This window comes from Salmo trutta, chromosome 5 (assembly GCF_901001165.1).
Source record: "Salmo trutta chromosome 5, fSalTru1.1, whole genome shotgun sequence".
Taxonomy (NCBI): domain Eukaryota; kingdom Metazoa; phylum Chordata; class Actinopteri; order Salmoniformes; family Salmonidae; genus Salmo; species Salmo trutta.
The window spans coordinates 23,257,614-23,275,786 of NC_042961.1; the positions used below are offsets into that span (position 1 = coordinate 23,257,614).

General features: G+C 41.8%; 1 protein-coding gene across 4 annotated transcripts; it reads left to right on the forward strand.

Moving 5' to 3' along the window:
• Positions 1-354: 354 nt before the first annotated feature.
• Positions 355-17,838, forward strand: ncoa4 (nuclear receptor coactivator 4). 4 transcript variants are annotated; one of them, XM_029753047.1, is made up of 11 exons: positions 507-700; positions 12,033-12,159; positions 13,158-13,298; positions 13,465-13,553; positions 13,809-13,917; positions 14,507-14,608; positions 14,740-14,862; positions 15,044-15,346; positions 15,518-16,246; positions 16,407-16,499; positions 16,584-17,838. In XM_029753047.1, the coding sequence occupies exons 1-11, from the start codon at positions 663-665 to the stop codon at positions 16,587-16,589; spliced, it is 1,860 nt and encodes a 619-aa protein (XP_029608907.1). In that variant the 5' UTR covers positions 507-662; the 3' UTR covers positions 16,590-17,838. The 4 variants fall into 4 exon arrangements, with proteins under 4 accessions (XP_029608906.1, XP_029608907.1, XP_029608904.1 ...); XM_029753046.1 differs by lacking the exon at positions 507-700 and adding an exon at positions 355-463 and having other exon boundaries at positions 15,044-16,246; XM_029753044.1 differs by having other exon boundaries at positions 15,044-16,246.
• Positions 17,839-18,173: the final 335 nt, after the last annotated feature.

Here is an 18,173-nt window from a genome sequence, read left to right on the forward strand (position 1 = left end):
GTATTTTCTCATATCCTTTCTATGATCCCACCCTCATCCTAATAATAATCTCCACAAATGCATTTCGGTGAAGTAGCTGACAATTGGCCAAAAAAATAACTAGCAATGTCATACATACCTGTACATACAATAGTCCAGCAAATATTATGATAACTAACCCCTTTCATCTGTTTTTATTATATAGTAGTAGCTCAGTGCTTTTATTCGTGTCAGCCTGCCCTACCTACTGATCTAATGCAGAGACATAAAAAAAAATATGACCTCTAGATAGCAGCAAAGCATAAACACTTATTTGTAGTGGTACAACTATCGCGAGAGATTTCCGTGCGAGACAATCTGTCATTTTGCCCCACACATTGTTTCCACTAGATATTACAGCCACAAAGTCCAAATTTAAAATCAGGAAAACACTTTTTTTTTGTGTTTTGTCTAAATTTAAGTTTAGGTCAGCAGTGTTGTTAAGGTAAGGGTTAATGTTAGGTTTAAAATCAGATTTTAAGAAGATACATTGTAGAAATAGCTGGGTGTATGACTTTGTTGCTATTCTAACTAGTTACGACCCTGACACTGGACGTTTTACCGGTGAGAAGAAAGAGCAGTTGACTCTAGGTTGTTTTTAAATTATATTTTAAAACAGCTAGCTAACTTAGCTATATACGTCGATGTATTCGAAGTCAAGAGTGCAATACAAGGGGAAAAGGTAGGTGCGGTCGGTGGCATGTGAACATTTAGCTAAAAGGTTTTGAAAATATTCCGTTGGCTAACGTTAGCTCCGCTAGCTAACCATGTTAGCGCGCGAAAGTTATGTTCATGCCTAGATGGGATCCAGCTTTTATCAAATTAACGTCAGAAGTAGATTTGACCCTTCTCCTAGCTTTAAGCTAATTCTCCTAAACTGCTACAAAGTCAAATCTGACGTTAATTTGACAAAAGCCATGACCAGGGGGAATTTCATGAGTCGATTGGTTGAGTTTCCTTGAGGCTGAGCCCTTTCCAAAACATGGCGGACAATTTATCTCCATCGGATCTGAATCCAGTAGTAACCACCATCTTCAATTACAGTTAACATGAATTATAATACGAATCTGACATTAATATATTGTCGCAGAGGAGAGCGTGCTAGCTAACTACAGTGTTTGATTCATATCATCCGCTTTTCTTATAAAACAGCTCAGCTTGCAAAATGCTAATTCGCGACATTAGCTAGACACGGGAGCTCATCCAATTTTATTGGCCACATACACATGGTTATGTGGACATAGCATAGTATCCAGGAGCCAATGGGCAGCAACAACTGGCTACTAGTTTGTTTTCAGACAAATGTGTTAAACTCAGCTAGTGTATCCAGTGACCATATCTAGGAGGATAACTAATTACTGAAATGTAGCTAGTTAGATCACTGGCCAGGCACTGGACGCATGACCTATCCTTTGAAACATTTGGGTTAACTTGCTCATTATTTTTTTTTTTTAACTAGGCAAGTCAGTTAAGAACGAATTCTTATTTACAATGATGGCCTAACCCGGACAACGCTGGGCCAATTGTGCGCCGCACTATGGTACTCTCATTCACGGTTGGTTGTGATACAGCCTGGAATTTAACCAGGGTCTGTAGTGACGCCGCTAGCACTGAGATGCAGTGCCTTGAACCGCTGCGCCAAGCAACACATACTAGACCGTTTGTGTTAAGGTAAAAATAACAATTGGTGGGCTTGTTGTTTGGCTGGTGCTAACTGCTCATGCCGGTAGTGCGAGCTAGCTAAACAGATGCCTCTGTAGCGCATGTGTGAGACGTCACGCACTCAAGAAGGCTCAACCAATCACCCGACGGGTTCTATGTCGAGACTCATGAATTGCCTCAAAAGCATTCATACTTCATTGAGCAAACTCAAGAAATATGAACCAGTCAGGAGACTGCATTTGTTTAATTATACTAGCTAGCTAGCTAGCTAGCTAACACATGCGGGTAATAACCGAAAGTGTTAGCCAAAAAACTTTATCGGGGTATCGTTTGAGGCCTGGTGTCAAACAAAAGGGGTATGTGACACATGGGCACATCGCTATCTAGCTATACAGTATATCAGCTTGATTTTTATACAGTGCCTTCACTAAGTATTCATATCCTTTTACTTTTTCCCACATTTTGTTGTTACAGCCTGAATTTAAAGTAGATTCAATTGGTATTTGTTTGACTGTCCTATGGACAATAACCCATAATGTCTAAGTGTAATTCTGTTTTTTGAAATTTTTACAAATTAATTCAAAATCAAAAGCTGAAATGGCTTGAGTAAAGTGTTCAACATGTTTCCACACATATATTTACACCCTCTACTGGTCGGAGTCAACTTTGGGGCGGCAGCGTAGCCTAGTGGTTAGAGCGTTGGACTAGTAACCAAAAGGTTGCAAGATCAAATTCCCAAGCTGACAAGGTACAAATCTGTCATTCTGCCCCTGAACAAGGTAGTTAACCCACTGTTCCTAGACTGTCATTGAAAATAAGAATTTGTTCTTAACTGACTTGCCTAGTTAAATAAAGGTACCGGTAAAATAAAACTCCCTGCACATCTATACAGCCATGTTGCTAGGCAGGAACTTAAGTGGTTCCTCTCATTGGTGTAGGCATGGCCCTGGCTCCTATGTGTGTATGTCATAGGACTGTTCCTCCTCACAATATCTGACCTGACCTCGACCCACATTCCTCACTCCTCCCTAACTCACAGCTGTCATACCTTATCAGTGACTGAAACCAGACGTTGCCCTTCTCCACTCCATTGGGTACATGAGATTTAACCATAACATGTTCTGACAGAATGTAAACTTTCAGTAAATTTGCATACAGCCAGTTCTAATATGTTAACATGAATAAGGATATTTCAAGTTAGACCGCAACAGAGAAGTGAAAGTGAGGGGGTGAAATTATGAAGCCAAATGTAGCTTTACTATATCCAATCAGAGCAGCAGGATCAATGTACTCTTCTCTTTACAAACAAACTAGCCAGTTGAGTTATTTAAACCAATTAGCACCTCACTTGACTGACTGACATGAGAAAGATGTGCTTACTTTTTTCTGATCACTAATAGTTACAAAAAAATACCCTAATCATAATCGTATCCAGAAAATTTCCCATATCCGTTACGATACTCATTTTGTCTGACTACTCGGCACACATCTAGTAGTTACTCCACAATACTAACCTAATTGACACAGTGAAAAGAAGGAAGTCTGTACAGAATAAAAATATTCCAAAACCAGGGTTCGTTAAGGCTGGTTCATTGAGAGAACTTTTATTTTACAATGCTCCTGTGAAATGAAGCGCACTTATTTCCGAAGCTCAAATTCTCACTATTTTTATAGTTCTACTGGATGATGTTAATAAATGTCTTTGGGTTGTGACTCATCATGTGTGCTATACGTGGCTTATTGATAACAACTCTGTTTCTTACTATAGGCAGTTGGCTGCCTAGTGATTGCAACATTGTAACTCCGATGTGAAAAGTTGGCAACGATGTTTCCAAGAGCTTATTCAGTTGCATAACTAAAATACATTAATTGCGCATGATACACATCATTACTCAAGTCAATCAATCGATTCCAAATCTTTATACTATACATGACACGGGTGGCATATGTTAATCTTGCCTAGGGTGGAAGCAGAGTTGATAGCCAGGCCTGACGAACACAATAATTTGCCTCTAATTTACTTGTGTTTTCTGCGGACCTTGGCCTGCTCAGTGAGCAGCTGCTGTTGGGAAGTCAAACCTGTCCAAATTCTTGGAGCAGCTTGCGATGCTCATTAGCCTCGTTACTATGTCCTCAAGAAGCCGCGATCTTGAGGCCGTCTTCACTCTGTTTTGGAGAAAGAATCACCTCTCGGCAGGCATAGTGGAAACGGGGATAATCTTCACCAATTTTTCCCAGACCCTTTTGAGGGCCCTTATGGGTGAGGACCTCGTGTCTTTTGCATGAGTAAAAATAAAAACAAACACACCCGACACATAGTTACAAGCGGCTTGAGGATTTATTAGCCTATGAAGTATATTTGCCTTTGATGTAAGAGCGCATCGACTGGTATTACCATCACATTTTTTCCCACCTGGACAATTTGCCTGGCAACAATTTCATTTATCGGCTTTTCTCTTTTTTTAATCGACCAAAAGCCGGCTTTTACCGGCTAACGAAAACCCTGTCCAAAACATCCATCCTGTTTGCAGCAAGGCACTAATGTAATACAGGCAAAATCCTATTGGAAAACCTGGCTCAGTCTGCTTTCCACCAGACACTGGGAGAGGAATTCACATTTCAGGAGGACAATAACCTAAAACTCAAAGCCAAATCTACACTGGAGTTGCTTACCAAGAAGACAGTGAAGGTTCCTGAGTGGCCGAGTTAAAGTTTTGACTTAAATCTCATTGTAAATCTATGGCAAGACTTAAATGGTTTTCTAGCAATGATCAACAACTATTTTTACATGGCTTGAAGCATTTTGAAAAGAATAATCGGCAAATATTCTCCAATACAGGTGTGAAAAGCACTTAGACTTTCCCAGAAAGACTCAGACAATGTATTGACTCAGGGGTGTGCATACTTATGTAAATGAAGTGTTTATGTATTTCAATTTCAATAAATGTTTTCGCATTGTCATTATATGGGGTATTGTGTGTGTGTAGGTGGGTGGGTGAGGGGGGAAAAAACTATTTAATAATTTTTCAATTCCGGCTGCAACACAACAAAATGTGGAATCAGTCAAGGGGTTCAATATTCTCTGAAGGCATTGCATTTCTAGCTAGGTAGTTAGCTAGAAATGAGGCAAATCATTAGCTAGCTACCTTCTTGGCTTGTGAAGCTCCGATGCTGTGTGTGTGGCCTGATCATGCGTGTAATTGATGGCACATCTTGTAGATTGGAAGACCCTAGCCCTTGATCATGACTATAAGTTCCATTATAGCTCCTGAGTGGCGCAGCGGTCTAAGGCACTGCATCTCAGTGCTAGAGGCGTCACTACAGACCCTGGTTCGATTCCAGGCTGTATCACAACCGGCCGTGATTGGGAGTCCCGTAGGGTAGCGCACAATTGGCCCAGCGTCGTCCGGGTTAGAGTTTGACCGAGGTAGGCCGTCATTGTAAATAAGAATTTGTTCTTAACTGACTTGCTTAGGTAAATAAAATAAAAAGACACATTTAGTAAGTCATTGGAGAAAGATGTCTCCTGTATGGGGGGAGTTTTGTTAAAGAGTAACTTTCCTGAAATGTATTTTTTTTTTCAATTGGAAAACAGATTTAGGCTTTAGTTATAGTGAGACACATCAACTCTGGTCTTCATTACAGTTCGTTGCAAAGTGATTATATTTTAGTAGTAAATCTAGCTCTCTTTGCCCCTAGCAGTTAAACTCTGCCATTGAAATCGTGATGTAGAGGCACCTTGAGAAGGTGTTCGGTATGAAATACACTCCTTTCTAGATGTGCTGGTTGGTACCACCTCAAGGCTTACTATAAAAGCAGGTAACAGAGTGCCTTATTTGGCAATGGCCTTGGTAAGTGGAGTGTGCCAATATAATTTTCATGATGTATCCTTGACTAGACTACTGACATTGCACATTTACGCATATGACCAAATTCAACATTTTTGTTTCCTGCTTCATACACATCTGTGCTTTGACAAAGTAAAAAAAAAAACATGTAGGCTATGAGGATTATATATTTATATTCACAGCTACATCCATCGTAACGAGCTAGATTATAATGGTGGTCATGTCAACTTGTATTTTTTTCCAAACTGCTATGACTGATTGGTGGTGCAGTCTGCTAAAACAGTTGGCTTACAGAATTTGGGCGAGGATATTGGAAATTTAATCAAAGCCTACTGGATGATAACTGGATGCTTGCATCCCACCCTAGTCAACAGCCAGTGGAATCGCGTGGCGCGAAATACAAATACCTCATAAATGCTATAACTTCAATTTCTCAAACATATGACTATTTTACACCATTTAAAGACAAGACTCTCGTTAATCTAACCACACTGTTCGATTTCAAAAAGGCGTTACAGCGAAAGCAAAACATTAGATTATGTCAGGAGAGTACCCAGCCAGAAATAATCACACAGCCATTTTCAAAACATGCATATATGTCACAAAAACCATAGCTAAATGCAGCACTAACCTTTGATGATCTTCATCAGATGACACTCCTAGGACATGTTATACAATACATGCATGTTTTGTTCAATCAAGTTCATATTTATATCAAACAGCTTTTTACATTAGCATGTGATGTTCAGAACTAGCATACCCACCGCAAACTTCCGGTGAATTTACTTAATTACTCACGATAAACGTTCACAAAATCCATAATTATTTTAAGAATTATAGATACAGAACTCCTTTATGCAATCGCGGTGTCAGATTTTAAAATAGCTTTTCGGCGAAAGCACATTTTGCAATATTCTGAGTAGATAGCCCGGCCATCACGGCTAGCTAATTTGACACCCACCAAGTTTGGCCCTCACCAAACTCAGATTTACTATAAGAAAAATTGGATTACCTTTGCTGTTCTTCGTCAGAATGCACTGCCAGGACTTCTACTTCAACAACAAATGTTGTTTTGGTTCGAAATAATCCATAGTTATATTGAAGTAGCTCCGTTTTGTTCGTGCTTTGAGGTCCCTATCCGAAGGGTGACGCGAGGGCGCATTTCGTGACAAAAAAATTCAAAATATTCCATTACCGTACTTCGAAGCATGTCAAACGCTGTTTAAAATCAATTTTTATGTGATTTTTCTCGTAAAATAGCGTTAATATTCCAACCGGGCGACGTTATATTCATTCATAGACTGAAAGAAAAACATGGAGTCCTCGTGGACGCGCACTCCAGTGTCACTGTTCTCAGTCTGACCACTCACAAAAACTCCTGCTTTTTTTTTCGCCCAGAGACTGCAGAGACGTTATTCCACTTTCTGGCGCCTTCTGAGAGCCAATTGAAGCCTTAGAAAATGTCACGTTACAGCAGAGATGCTGTATTTTTGATAGAGATGCCCTAGAAGGATAACAAATTGTCAGACAGGGCACTTCCTGTATGGAATCTTCTCAGGTTTTGGCCTGCCATATGAGTTCTGTTATACTCACAGACACCATTCAAACAGTTTTAGAAACTTTAGAGTGTTTTCTATCCAAATCTACTAATTATATGCATATTCTCGTTTCTGGGCAAGAGTAGTAACCAGTTTAAATCGGGTACGTTTTTTATCCGGCCGTGCAAATACTGCCCCCTAGCCCCAACAGGTTTTAATTAAGGACCAAAAAATTGACAGCTGTGCCATATTAATTTCAAAATAGTTGGGAAGAGATTTTCGATGTACCTATTCCATGGCACATGGTTTATGAATTGACATGCAAAACAACGCTGGATTCAAAACTTTGAATTTTTCAATTTAAATTATTGTACAAAATTCTTGCAACCAATAGAATGGGGGATACAATGTATATATGGGATACAATCTTCCCAGCTCTGCAGATTTTGCTGTGAGGAGGCATTTATTTTGGTACTGTCCAAAAATAGCTTGTTTTTGGTCACAGGTCCTGGAATTTCTATTTTATACCTTTATTTAACTAGGCAAGTCATTTAAGAACAAATTCTTATTTTCAATAACGGCCTAGGAACAGTGTGTTCCCTTGTTCAGGGGCAGAGGGACAGCTTTTTTTTCTTTCTTTTTATTTACCTTGTCAGCTCGGGGATTCGATCTTGCAACCACTAGGCTACCTGCCACAAGAATTGCAACATTTACCTAGAACTAACGCTGCAGATAGCAATACTGGGTGATTTTAAAAGTCATAGTCAGTCAATCAATAATATAATAAGGTTTATCTTTAATTTACAATCTGTAGAAGCTATGATAATAGAAAGGTTCAGTAATTTTGTGAAGCATCACAGCACAGTTGAAAAATATATGGCAAATAGAAATCCAAAAATGGATGGTGTTTAGCGATAGATGGGAGGGGTTGAATGGAGCTGAATTGTGGGACAAATAACAACAAGATAACCAATGTAAAACATACGGTCTGTAAAATGTATATAGGTTCAGAAATGTTGTGAAATAGCACAGGTACAAATATAAATCAAACTGGATGGACATCAGAAATAGAGGAAGGACTAAAAACAAACAAAATATAACTATTGTAAAATAGATTGTAAAATGTGTATAATATGTATAAACTGGAGGTAGAAGCCTAGGTGTTATTGTTTATTCCTCCAATTGGGGGAGGGGTGGTAGGGTTTGCGGGGAATAATATGTGTGTGTGTGTGTGTGTGTGTATGTATATATATATATAATATATATATATATATATATCCCAAAAAAATATATATATATCTATCCCAAAAATATATGGGGGATTGGAAATTATGCAAACACTTACAATGACGGAAGCAACAATCTTTCCGCAATATTAAAAAACAGTTGGCTCATATTTCGATTATTGTGAGATCTAATTCGACATGGAGAAGATGTTTTTTTATCCTTTATTTACAATATTCATCCCGTGCCCACACACTTCTAATTCTTAAAAGTGAAAGCATACTTATGAGGGGTGGCCCAGGTTGTAGTTTTACATTTTTATACACTACCCAAGACCAATCTGTGAGTTAATTTGACATTGGGGAAAAAGTTACTTTGTAAATACTGCAATGCGTGTTGGATTGAATTGAGCTCCTAATCTTTCAAGGTGATGATTGCACTTTTCTTCCCAACACAATACCTAAATAAATGTGAGTCCACATTTAAAACAAAATCGGGCACACCATGAGGGATTCGAAGGCCGCCAGAAACGTGTTGTCACTGAAAAAATACTGTCAACTGCAACTGTGATAAATCCGGTTAAAAGTGTACAGTAAGTGTATATTTTGCATTTGTGAAATTATTTGGATGTGATATGAAAGTATAGGGCTTTATGTTTCTAGAACCGTATCGCAATTGAGAATCGATTCACGTTTAGATGAAGTATTTGGCTGCCAGAGCCAGTCTACCTCTTGGACTTTAAGGAGTAACAGTAGGTTCCTTAAAATAGTACATGTTGGGCTAGGAAGACCCCACCCCACAGTAGCAGATTGTCAACATATGATTGTGAAAGTTGTCTATCTATGGACACACACAGTGATGGGCAACTTCCTGATTACCAAAACATATTAACTAGTTAACGTTACACGATAGTTAACACTGAACCCACTTTCTGGGGATGGCATCCTGTAACTTGGACGGACCCTCACTGGTAACTTTGCAAGTGTGTTGCCTACATGGAAATTGTTATTGTTATTACAATGTCAAGAAATGTCGAATTCACTTGATTGCTTTGGGATTTCCAATAGACGAGTTCTTCACATTGTCTTAATAAAGACAGTAAGTAATTTTATTACAGCCAGCCAATGAGCCAAATCATTATTTGTGTAGTTAACGCGCCTGTGCCTGCTCTGCATTTCTTTGGTGTGACTGACAAAAGGAAAAATGCTGACAAGTATTCGTTTTGCTGTCTTAGAACCGCCTTTGATGGACCCTTGTTTTCCTATTCGTGGTGTACGTGCGGAATGCGAGACTTATGCCGCGTTCAAAACATCTGGGAACTCGGAAAAATACGTGGCCCATATCTCGACGTCAGCGATCTTCAGCTGATGTAAGAAGGGCTATATAAATACATTTGATTTGATTCAGGTCGCAAAGTCGGAGCTCTAGAAAGAGGCCCGAGTTGGATGACCGTTCAAATCTACTTTCCCAGTGTGATCTAGAGTTCAATTTTGTTTTGAACGTTCTGGAAGTCGGAAGTCAGAGATTTCCGAGTTCCCATTTGATTTGAACGTGGCATGATGGTCGCTTGAACGTAGGCTCTGAAGGAAACTCAGCCAATGACGAAGCGATCAGCCGTGGTTCGTGGCACGATAAATCATGAAAGCGAACAATTAAACTGCTATCCTTTGTTTATGAGAGAAGGGAGCAACATCGGCGAATTAAAACGGACAGATATCGCTGGACATTCCATAACGTGAGGTAGCTATGACCTTGGAGTTTGGTTGGCTTTGTACTGCTGATTTTCAAGAATACGTAATTTTTTTGCCGGCTCTTGCATAGCCAGCCTTGACGATTCAAGCCATGTAGAGACGAACTCCTCCATTTTACCTGAGCTAATGCTACATGACATTTTAAACCCTAACACGTGTATTGACCAACCGGTTAATTGTCGAAGACGGTGCTATTTTAACATGAGAAATACCTTTAAATGTGTGTCGTCGTCTCCTAATGACCAAAGAAAGAGTAAAAGCAAGCTGCCCGGTCCAGGAGACCGTTACTTTTACTCTTAACAAACTATTAAACAAGTCTCTAAAGCTGACATTTGTATCAGTTACTTTGTTGCAAGGTACTGGTTTTACATATGGTTGAAAGTGTACTAACATCTGTGAAGTTTAACTCTTTTACGTTTTACTGTGATGTTTAACAGTGCATTTCAGTAACTTTGCAGCTTGATCCTTAAAGTTGAATAAATCCTATGTCAGCTGCTTGAACAAGCACTCACATGGATGGATGTATAGAAAGGGAAGTGTTTTAAGTGGGAGTGAGATTTTATCGCCTAAATTTTAAGCTGCATTGAAATACTTGCTTAAACTATAGGCCTAACACTGGAGTCTGTTTTTAACATTTATTTATTGAACCTTTATTCAAATACAACCAAGAGTAACCCCACTTGTTGATTTTTGAGGTGATCTGTGAAATCAATGATGGGCATCCGGTCTGATTCTGGACCTGTATTTTGCAACACATCTAATCACATTGTTTACCGTTTATTTCCCCCCCCCCCCCCCCCCCTCCAGGACCAAATCATCAACTCATCATGATATCCAACTTGTCAAGCTTTGATTATTTGAATTAGCTGTGAAGTCCTAGGGCAAAAATCAAAATGTGCACCCAGCGGGGGAGGGGTTCCAGGACTGAGTTTGGGAAAACCTGACCTAGAGGGCATGCTGAACATTCACTATAAGTTGTCCATTGTTGTCTGTCAAAAGCCCAGCAAAATGGGTATGACAGGTAGTGATTGAGTAGCAATTTTAGGATGGGGTTTTGTTGTGGGCTCCATTATGCCTGTGAGGGATGTCATGTGAGAGACCTCAAAGCTGGTGTAAAGATCGAGTTAACAACAAGCCATGAGACCAATTCAGAACTAATAGGCCTAAATATTCCTTTTAACTTAATTCCCTTGCTAAAATTGACCTCAGTCAATGCTCCCGAGTGGCACAGCGGTCTAAAGCACTGCATCTCAGGGTTAGGCGTCACTACAGACACCCTGGTTCGATCCCAGGCAGTATCACATCCGGCCGTGATTGGGAGTCCCATAGGGCGGCGCACAATTGGCCCAGTGTCGTCCAGGTTAGGGGGGGTTTGGCCGGGGTAGTCTGTCATTGTAAATAAGAATTTGTTCTTAACTGACTTGCCTAGTTAAATTTAAAAATGCATAAAAAAGTGTCTCCACACAGGTAAATGATTACAGTATACAGCACTCAGTATATTTTGAAGCACACTAGGCCCATCTCCCTGTGGAGTGTGGACCCTGATCGGTCACTGTAGTTATACCTGTTGGTGGTCACAATGACAAATGAGTACTGTGATGGGAGTGTGTGCACCATGTTTAATTTCTTACGTCTGATACTTATTTTCCCACAAATTGTTTCTTCGTGTTAAGGAATGTAAAGCAGAAGTGAAAGGGGAAAGGGAGAGTTGATGTGTTGGTTTCAACATATAAGGGAACAGAAATTGAACCTCAGTGCTGACGGTACAATATTTCCATACTCGTGCATTAAATAGACTAGCATTTGCTTTATTATAGTATAGGCAATGAACTTGATTGTTCGAGCATCCCCATTCGGCTCACAGTTGATCCCTGAAAGCAGACAGTGGCTCACTGAACCAAGGGAGGATTTAGATCTTTAGATGGAACAGCATTTTTTTCATGTTTTCTTTCCATCATTCTAACCCTGTAACAAAAACTGTGTCTCTGCAGAATGTCTCTTGTGGAGGAGCGAGAGAAGGCCACCCTCAGGCAGTGTGTGCAGGCCCGCTCTCAGTTGGAGGAGGCCATTGGTGGGGTGACGAGGGCTGAGGCCCAGCTCAAGGACAACTCCAGAGAGGTGAGTAAGCCACCAGGGGACCCTCTTACAGCCCCGTGGTCCCACCCAGGGTTGACCCCGTTCTAGTGGATCAGAAGGAACCCCCACTGGGTCAGTCTGTGCTCCGGTTATGTCAGGAGCACACAGCCGGGCTCATACGAGCGTTTCGCTACACCTGCAATAACATCTGCTAAATATGTCTATGTGAGCAATAACATTTGATTTGATTTTGATGCAATGGGCTCTATGCTGTAAACACAGTGGTTTTCAGGGATTTAGGACAAGCAACATGGTTAGTCACCACAGGCTTAAGGAAGGCAGATGGGTATAGGGCGTGTATGTTTTGATGTGCTGGGAAGCCTAGAAAACATGGCAGGGTAGTCATTAGTTCCCCACAAACTGATCCATGGCATTATTGTATGTCATAACTGTGGCAGATATGCAAAGCCCTGTTAGAGCTGTGGTGTTAAAATGGGTCTTTTGAGCTGTGATAAAATGGGTCTTTGTCCTCCCGACGTGACCACATTTTTAATGACTAGTATGTGGCTCGTGATGAGGATGAGCAGAGGGACCGGAGAGGCCAACAATTGAAACATGACCACCGGATCGTTTCCTTGACCCGCCTTTATAAGGCAGTAGCAGAGAGAGGGCAGGTCACTGCAGTCTGAGGACAGACGGCAGAGGATCCACTACTGCAGCAGCAGCTCACGTCTCACTGCATCTTAGAGAGTCATCCAGCCCTTTTCTGACTACCTAGCAGAGGAATAGGTAAAAGCAAAGGTGTTTTCCCTTACTCTTTGACGTGGGTATAGTAGTTGACTGTGTAGGAGGCTAGAATCAGACTTCTGGTGGGTGTATAGGTCAGTGTGCCGTCTTGTTTGTGTGTCTGACCTTGCTTAGCTTCAGCAGCAGAGCGACATCTCCCAGCCATGACTTGGCAGTGTGTTTGTGTGTATGCAAGTCTTTTTTTTTTTTTTTTTTGCAATCTAATTTGTTCATTTCTCTTCTCGTTTTTACAGGTGAAGTCCCAGCTTCACACCTCTATCAGCAGACACCTGGAGTTTATGCGTTCCCGTGAGGTGTGGCTGCTGGAGCAGATTGACCTTGTGGAGCAGCTAAAGGGAGAGGCTCTGCAGGCACAGCTGCATCAGCTTCACTGTGTGAGTAGTACCACCATGTCTACAGCACAACACAATATCTGCACTGCACAGTGTCTGCTCAGAAACCTCTGAAGATCAAGTTCCATTTTGTCTCTTCTCACCTTCTCATGTTACTGGTGTCATGTCTGATCTTCTCCTTTTCTCTCCCTCTCTCTTCTGCCCACAGCTCCGAGGTCAGTTTGACATTCTCATTCATCAGCTAGCGAACTCCAACAGCAACAATCTGGCCAACCAGCTCACCAGCTGCATGGAAAAGTAAGAGCTGCCACAATGGCCTCTGTCTTGAATTGAATGTAGTTTGGGAGTCAGCATTCGCAATTATTGTTTACAGTTGGTGTTTAAGTCATGGCGCTTGAGCAATCATGTCAGTCTTTCCGTATTTTCTTCCATTATACCTCTATAATTAACTTGGGCATAGTTGCGTTAGAACCTGAAGTTTGGCATGTGTAAGTAGGTAGATGTAGTTAACTGTGGGAGGGCGGGCTAAAATGTCTACTTCTGTGTGTTCAGGTTATCTTCCCTGAACTTGACTCCTGAGGAAACCCCTGAGATGAGCTTCCAGGCTGACACTCGTTCCCTGCGTCAGGCCATTACCTCCTTTGGAACCATTGCCACCCAGGTACGTGATCCTCTGTGAGCTACAAGCAGAATTACACATTCACACACGCCTTACTAACAAAATTCACTTCAGACTGGATTTAGCCCGATGTTGATTTGAGAAGTTTAAACTTTGTCTGTGTGTTTACCGGTTGAGCCTCTTCTGTCACCCTGCCCGCATAAAGCTCCCTATCTGCTCTTAATGGAAGTTTGCAACTAACTCCTCTGAACACTGAGGCATAAAACTGTACTCATTGCCAGTCTTTGTGAATGTGTAAATGTTAAAGGTATATTTCATAAGATTTAGACATGTAAATTGATATCAGTTGTCGTCAAGGAATGAGTCTTAAAAGATTTCCCATGTTCTGTTAAGGTATACAGTCCCATGTTCTATGAAGGTATACAGTTGCATCTTGTCAATATTCTGGGGGGAATCTTGGGAATTGCCATTTGAGAACAACACGGTGAAGGTATTGGTTATGCTTTCCTCGCTGACTGCCTTGTGGCCCTAGTTCCTCAATCTGTGGTTACGGTTTACATAAAACCCTGACATCTCCCACGTCATTTAACTGTGCATAGAATGTTCATAACTTCCCTTTCTCCCTCCCCAGCACATGGAAGTAGGACCTGTGCTGAATATTGTCCCTCAAAAATTGAATACTAGCGAGCAACCTTGGCTTCAGCAGAGCTGTCCAATCGCAGCTAAGAAACAGGTTTGTACCATGATGTCACAGACCCTTTCCATGTGAAGTTGTGATTCCTTTGGTTCTACATGCATGGAGTCCTCACTCACAAGGAAATGCACTGTACTGACATGAACGCCTGTTTGTTTTCTTATATGTAGAGGGTGGAGTCTGCACCGCTTTCCGACTGGCTCCTTGTAAACCGTCCAGTGACGACGACCCCAGTTGGATACCAGGCAAGCAAGAACCCACAGGATTGGTTGATCCCCCGCAGGGATATTCAGGTGAGACCAGAAGACGCGAAATACATTTTCTTGTTGCTTATAATTTATCTAGACTCTGCTCCTAGAAAAACAAATATTTAATTACATATATTTTCACATGAAAAACATTTGGTCCAATTTATACCTAGACTATCACAAAGTCAAAAAGGTCATGTTTTTTTCTCTTTCCTCTGTCGTCCAGTCATCCTCCCCTAAGGCCCCCTTTGACTTCCACAAGTCCTGGGGCCACCTGATGGACCTGGAGCTGTGGCTGCTGAAGGAGGAGACTCCCATCAGAGAGAGAACCAACAGTATCTGTAGCACCAGCAGCAGCTCAACCTTCTCCATTGAGAAGATTGATGAGTCTGAGTTAGACATGGCTCTGGAGGAGGAAGAGAGGGCAGAGATGGAGAAACTGAGTGACTGGCTCATCACCCCAGCTACTATCGCCAAGGAGACCACCAGCGAGAGCTGCCAGGCCTCTGATGTTGACAGGTGGAAGCAGGTCTTCAAGCCTTTCCAGGAGGGCTTCATCGCTAGCGATTGGCTGATCAAATCAGACTGCGGCTCTTGCTGTGACAAGTCCGTGGAGATTGAGAACCTGGGCAAACTCTTGTGCCTGAAAACCACCCCCACCTCTGCTGCCACCACACCCCAGACCCCCAACACACCCCAGGTCTTCAAGCCTTTCCAGGAGGGCTTCATCGCTAGCGATTGGCTGATCAAATCAGACTGTGGCTCTTGCTGTGACAAGTCCGTGGAGATTGAGAACCTGGGCAAACTCTTGTGCCTGAAAACCACCCCCACCTCTGCTGCCACCACACCCCAGACCCCAAACACACCCCAGACACCCAGCCCTGTAGACAACTGGCTGCAGCAGGCCATTCCAGGCCAGCAGTCCTGCAAAGCCAACGAGTCCTGCGCCAGCTTCTCCCAGTGTGTGTGTGATGAGAACTGCGGCAAAGAGGCCCTCTCCACCTGGCTCCTCAAGAAGGAGGGTCGGGACAAGAACGGGATCTCGGTGGACAAAAACAACCCCAGCAAGCAGTCCACCCTCTACCACCAAGAGCAAGAACAGAAGGTTCAGGGAATCCTGGAGGCCTGGCTCTACCCTAGCAAGCCTGACAAGACCATAGGCCCCACGTCCCAAGCCTTATCCCTCTCAGCCTGTGTGTCTCAACCAGCCTCCCAGGGAGAGAAGGCCAGCAGGGTAGAACACAGCTCCCAGATCAAAGGCCCCAAGTGGGAGAACCCCTTCAGCATACCACTGAAGCCAGAGTGCTGGGTCTTACCTGAGAAGACCCACAGTAGCACTGCTGTCACACTGAGACAGGAGAGCACAAAGGAGCAACCCAGCACAGAACCAGAGGACAAGTGGCTTCTACGCAAGCGGGCCAATGCTCAGGTAAGGCGATGTATAATGAACTGATTGGAAAAACTCACAGTAGTCTTTGCATTCTTTAGTTTTGAAATCTCTCAACCACTGGTTAACCAGTGAATCTTTTTTAGCCTCAAGCTAAAGCTGGGTCATACTCACAATACTGTGTTCCTTGGTCTGATTTCAGGAGCGACTTTCCCCTCCCACAGTATGTGATCTATTTTCCTGTATGAAAATCGGTGGAGACCAAGAGAAGTGGCTATACCGGCCACCTATACAGGTAAGAATCTCAATAGGCATTCATATTTATCTGAAAACCAATTTGTTAATTATTTGTTCCTGAATTCTTTATTTTCTTTTCCAGATGTAAAAGCTGTAACCAGTAGCTTTTTGAGGAGATTTTTAGGATTCTATTGTGGAGCCACTTTAATGCTGATCGTCGCACACAATGTCTTGATTTACTTTTTCCTCCAATGCTCGTCTGGGTCTCTTTCTCCCCTCCCTCTCTCTCTGAGATGTGCCTCTGGTCTGAAGTAGACTGGGGTTTGTGGACGTACTGCCACCTGGAATTTTTTGAATTTGTCTTCTATAATCATAGCGTTCTCAATGTCAAGCTAACAAGATGGGCCCTTGGATCTAAAGTGAACTCGCAATGTGATTTTGAGAATCTTTATTCTTGAGATAGTACCAGCTCAATACATGAATGTTTGGTTTGAGGGAGGTGAGATTTTATTTTAATCAACCATATTTTAAGAAACCCTTTTTATGGAATGCGGTAAAGAGTTGTGAGGTATACATCACTAGTGATATTCACAGAATTCCATCAGTCTAACTATGTGCTGTGGGTATATCTAGTTCCCCCCCCCCCCATACTCAAATAAGACTATCAGGTCATATAAGCTACACTTTGATTTCTATTTCCTAGTATGTTTTCTTTCGATCTGGTGAAATATTACTTTGTCTTAAACACCAGTATAGCTTTCTCTGAAATGGCTTCAAAATAGTCATCCGAATTACAAGCTTAACCTAAAGGAGTTTTCCATGACCAATACATCTACCTTTATCGCACTACCATAACTCTGGTTTATGTGCCTCAAGTTTGCTTCATTGTATTTAGTGGAGACGTTGTGGAAACAGTGGTGGTTTTCCTGTCCTGTATCACCTGTGTTGAGATTGTATCACTGCCTTGCAAGAGTTGATTGTTTTCATGTTGCAAATATGCAAGCTGAAAACGTTGTGCCCAATATAGTAATTCCATTGAAATGACTTTCGATTGGCTGACTCGAACGAAGCAAACGACTACTGCGTAATCACAGTAGAACCTATCAAAAATAACACTTTGTATTGATAACCACCGATATGTCTTTCTGCATATTACCTCTATAGATGTCTCTCCATAGTGGGTAAACCAAAGGTATTTGTACATGGCTCTTGAAGTGCAATGGGGAGTTGGGTTGGAGAGGAGAAACAATGGTGCTTGATGAATGCTTCTAATATTGTTTTATCCCTGCTGATTTTTAACATATTACCATAAAGTACTATCCATATGATCGCGTGTCTAACTTTCTCTGCTGTTGTACCTGTACCATATTTAACTCTTAATAAAAACAACACCCTGAGTTCTGTTGTTGGACTTCTTTCCTAAATCAAGTGTCTGAACTTCTTTTTATTGCCCAAACCAAGTTGCAAGCATGGGCAGTTGGTCTGGAGAAATGCACAGTGAAGCATTAACCAATATTTGCTGCTGTCACAACGGCGTTGTGTACCTAACTATTGTGGATTAGATAAGCCATGTCAGACCAAGTTTCACCAGTCTTCCCACGATTACTGATGACAGACATTGGCCACAGATCAACCATACTCTGAACTCAATGCACAGGCGTCTTTGTTTCTCCCTGCCTGTGCTTGTGACGGCCTCAACCTATGGCCTATATCTACTCAGACACCCCCTCAC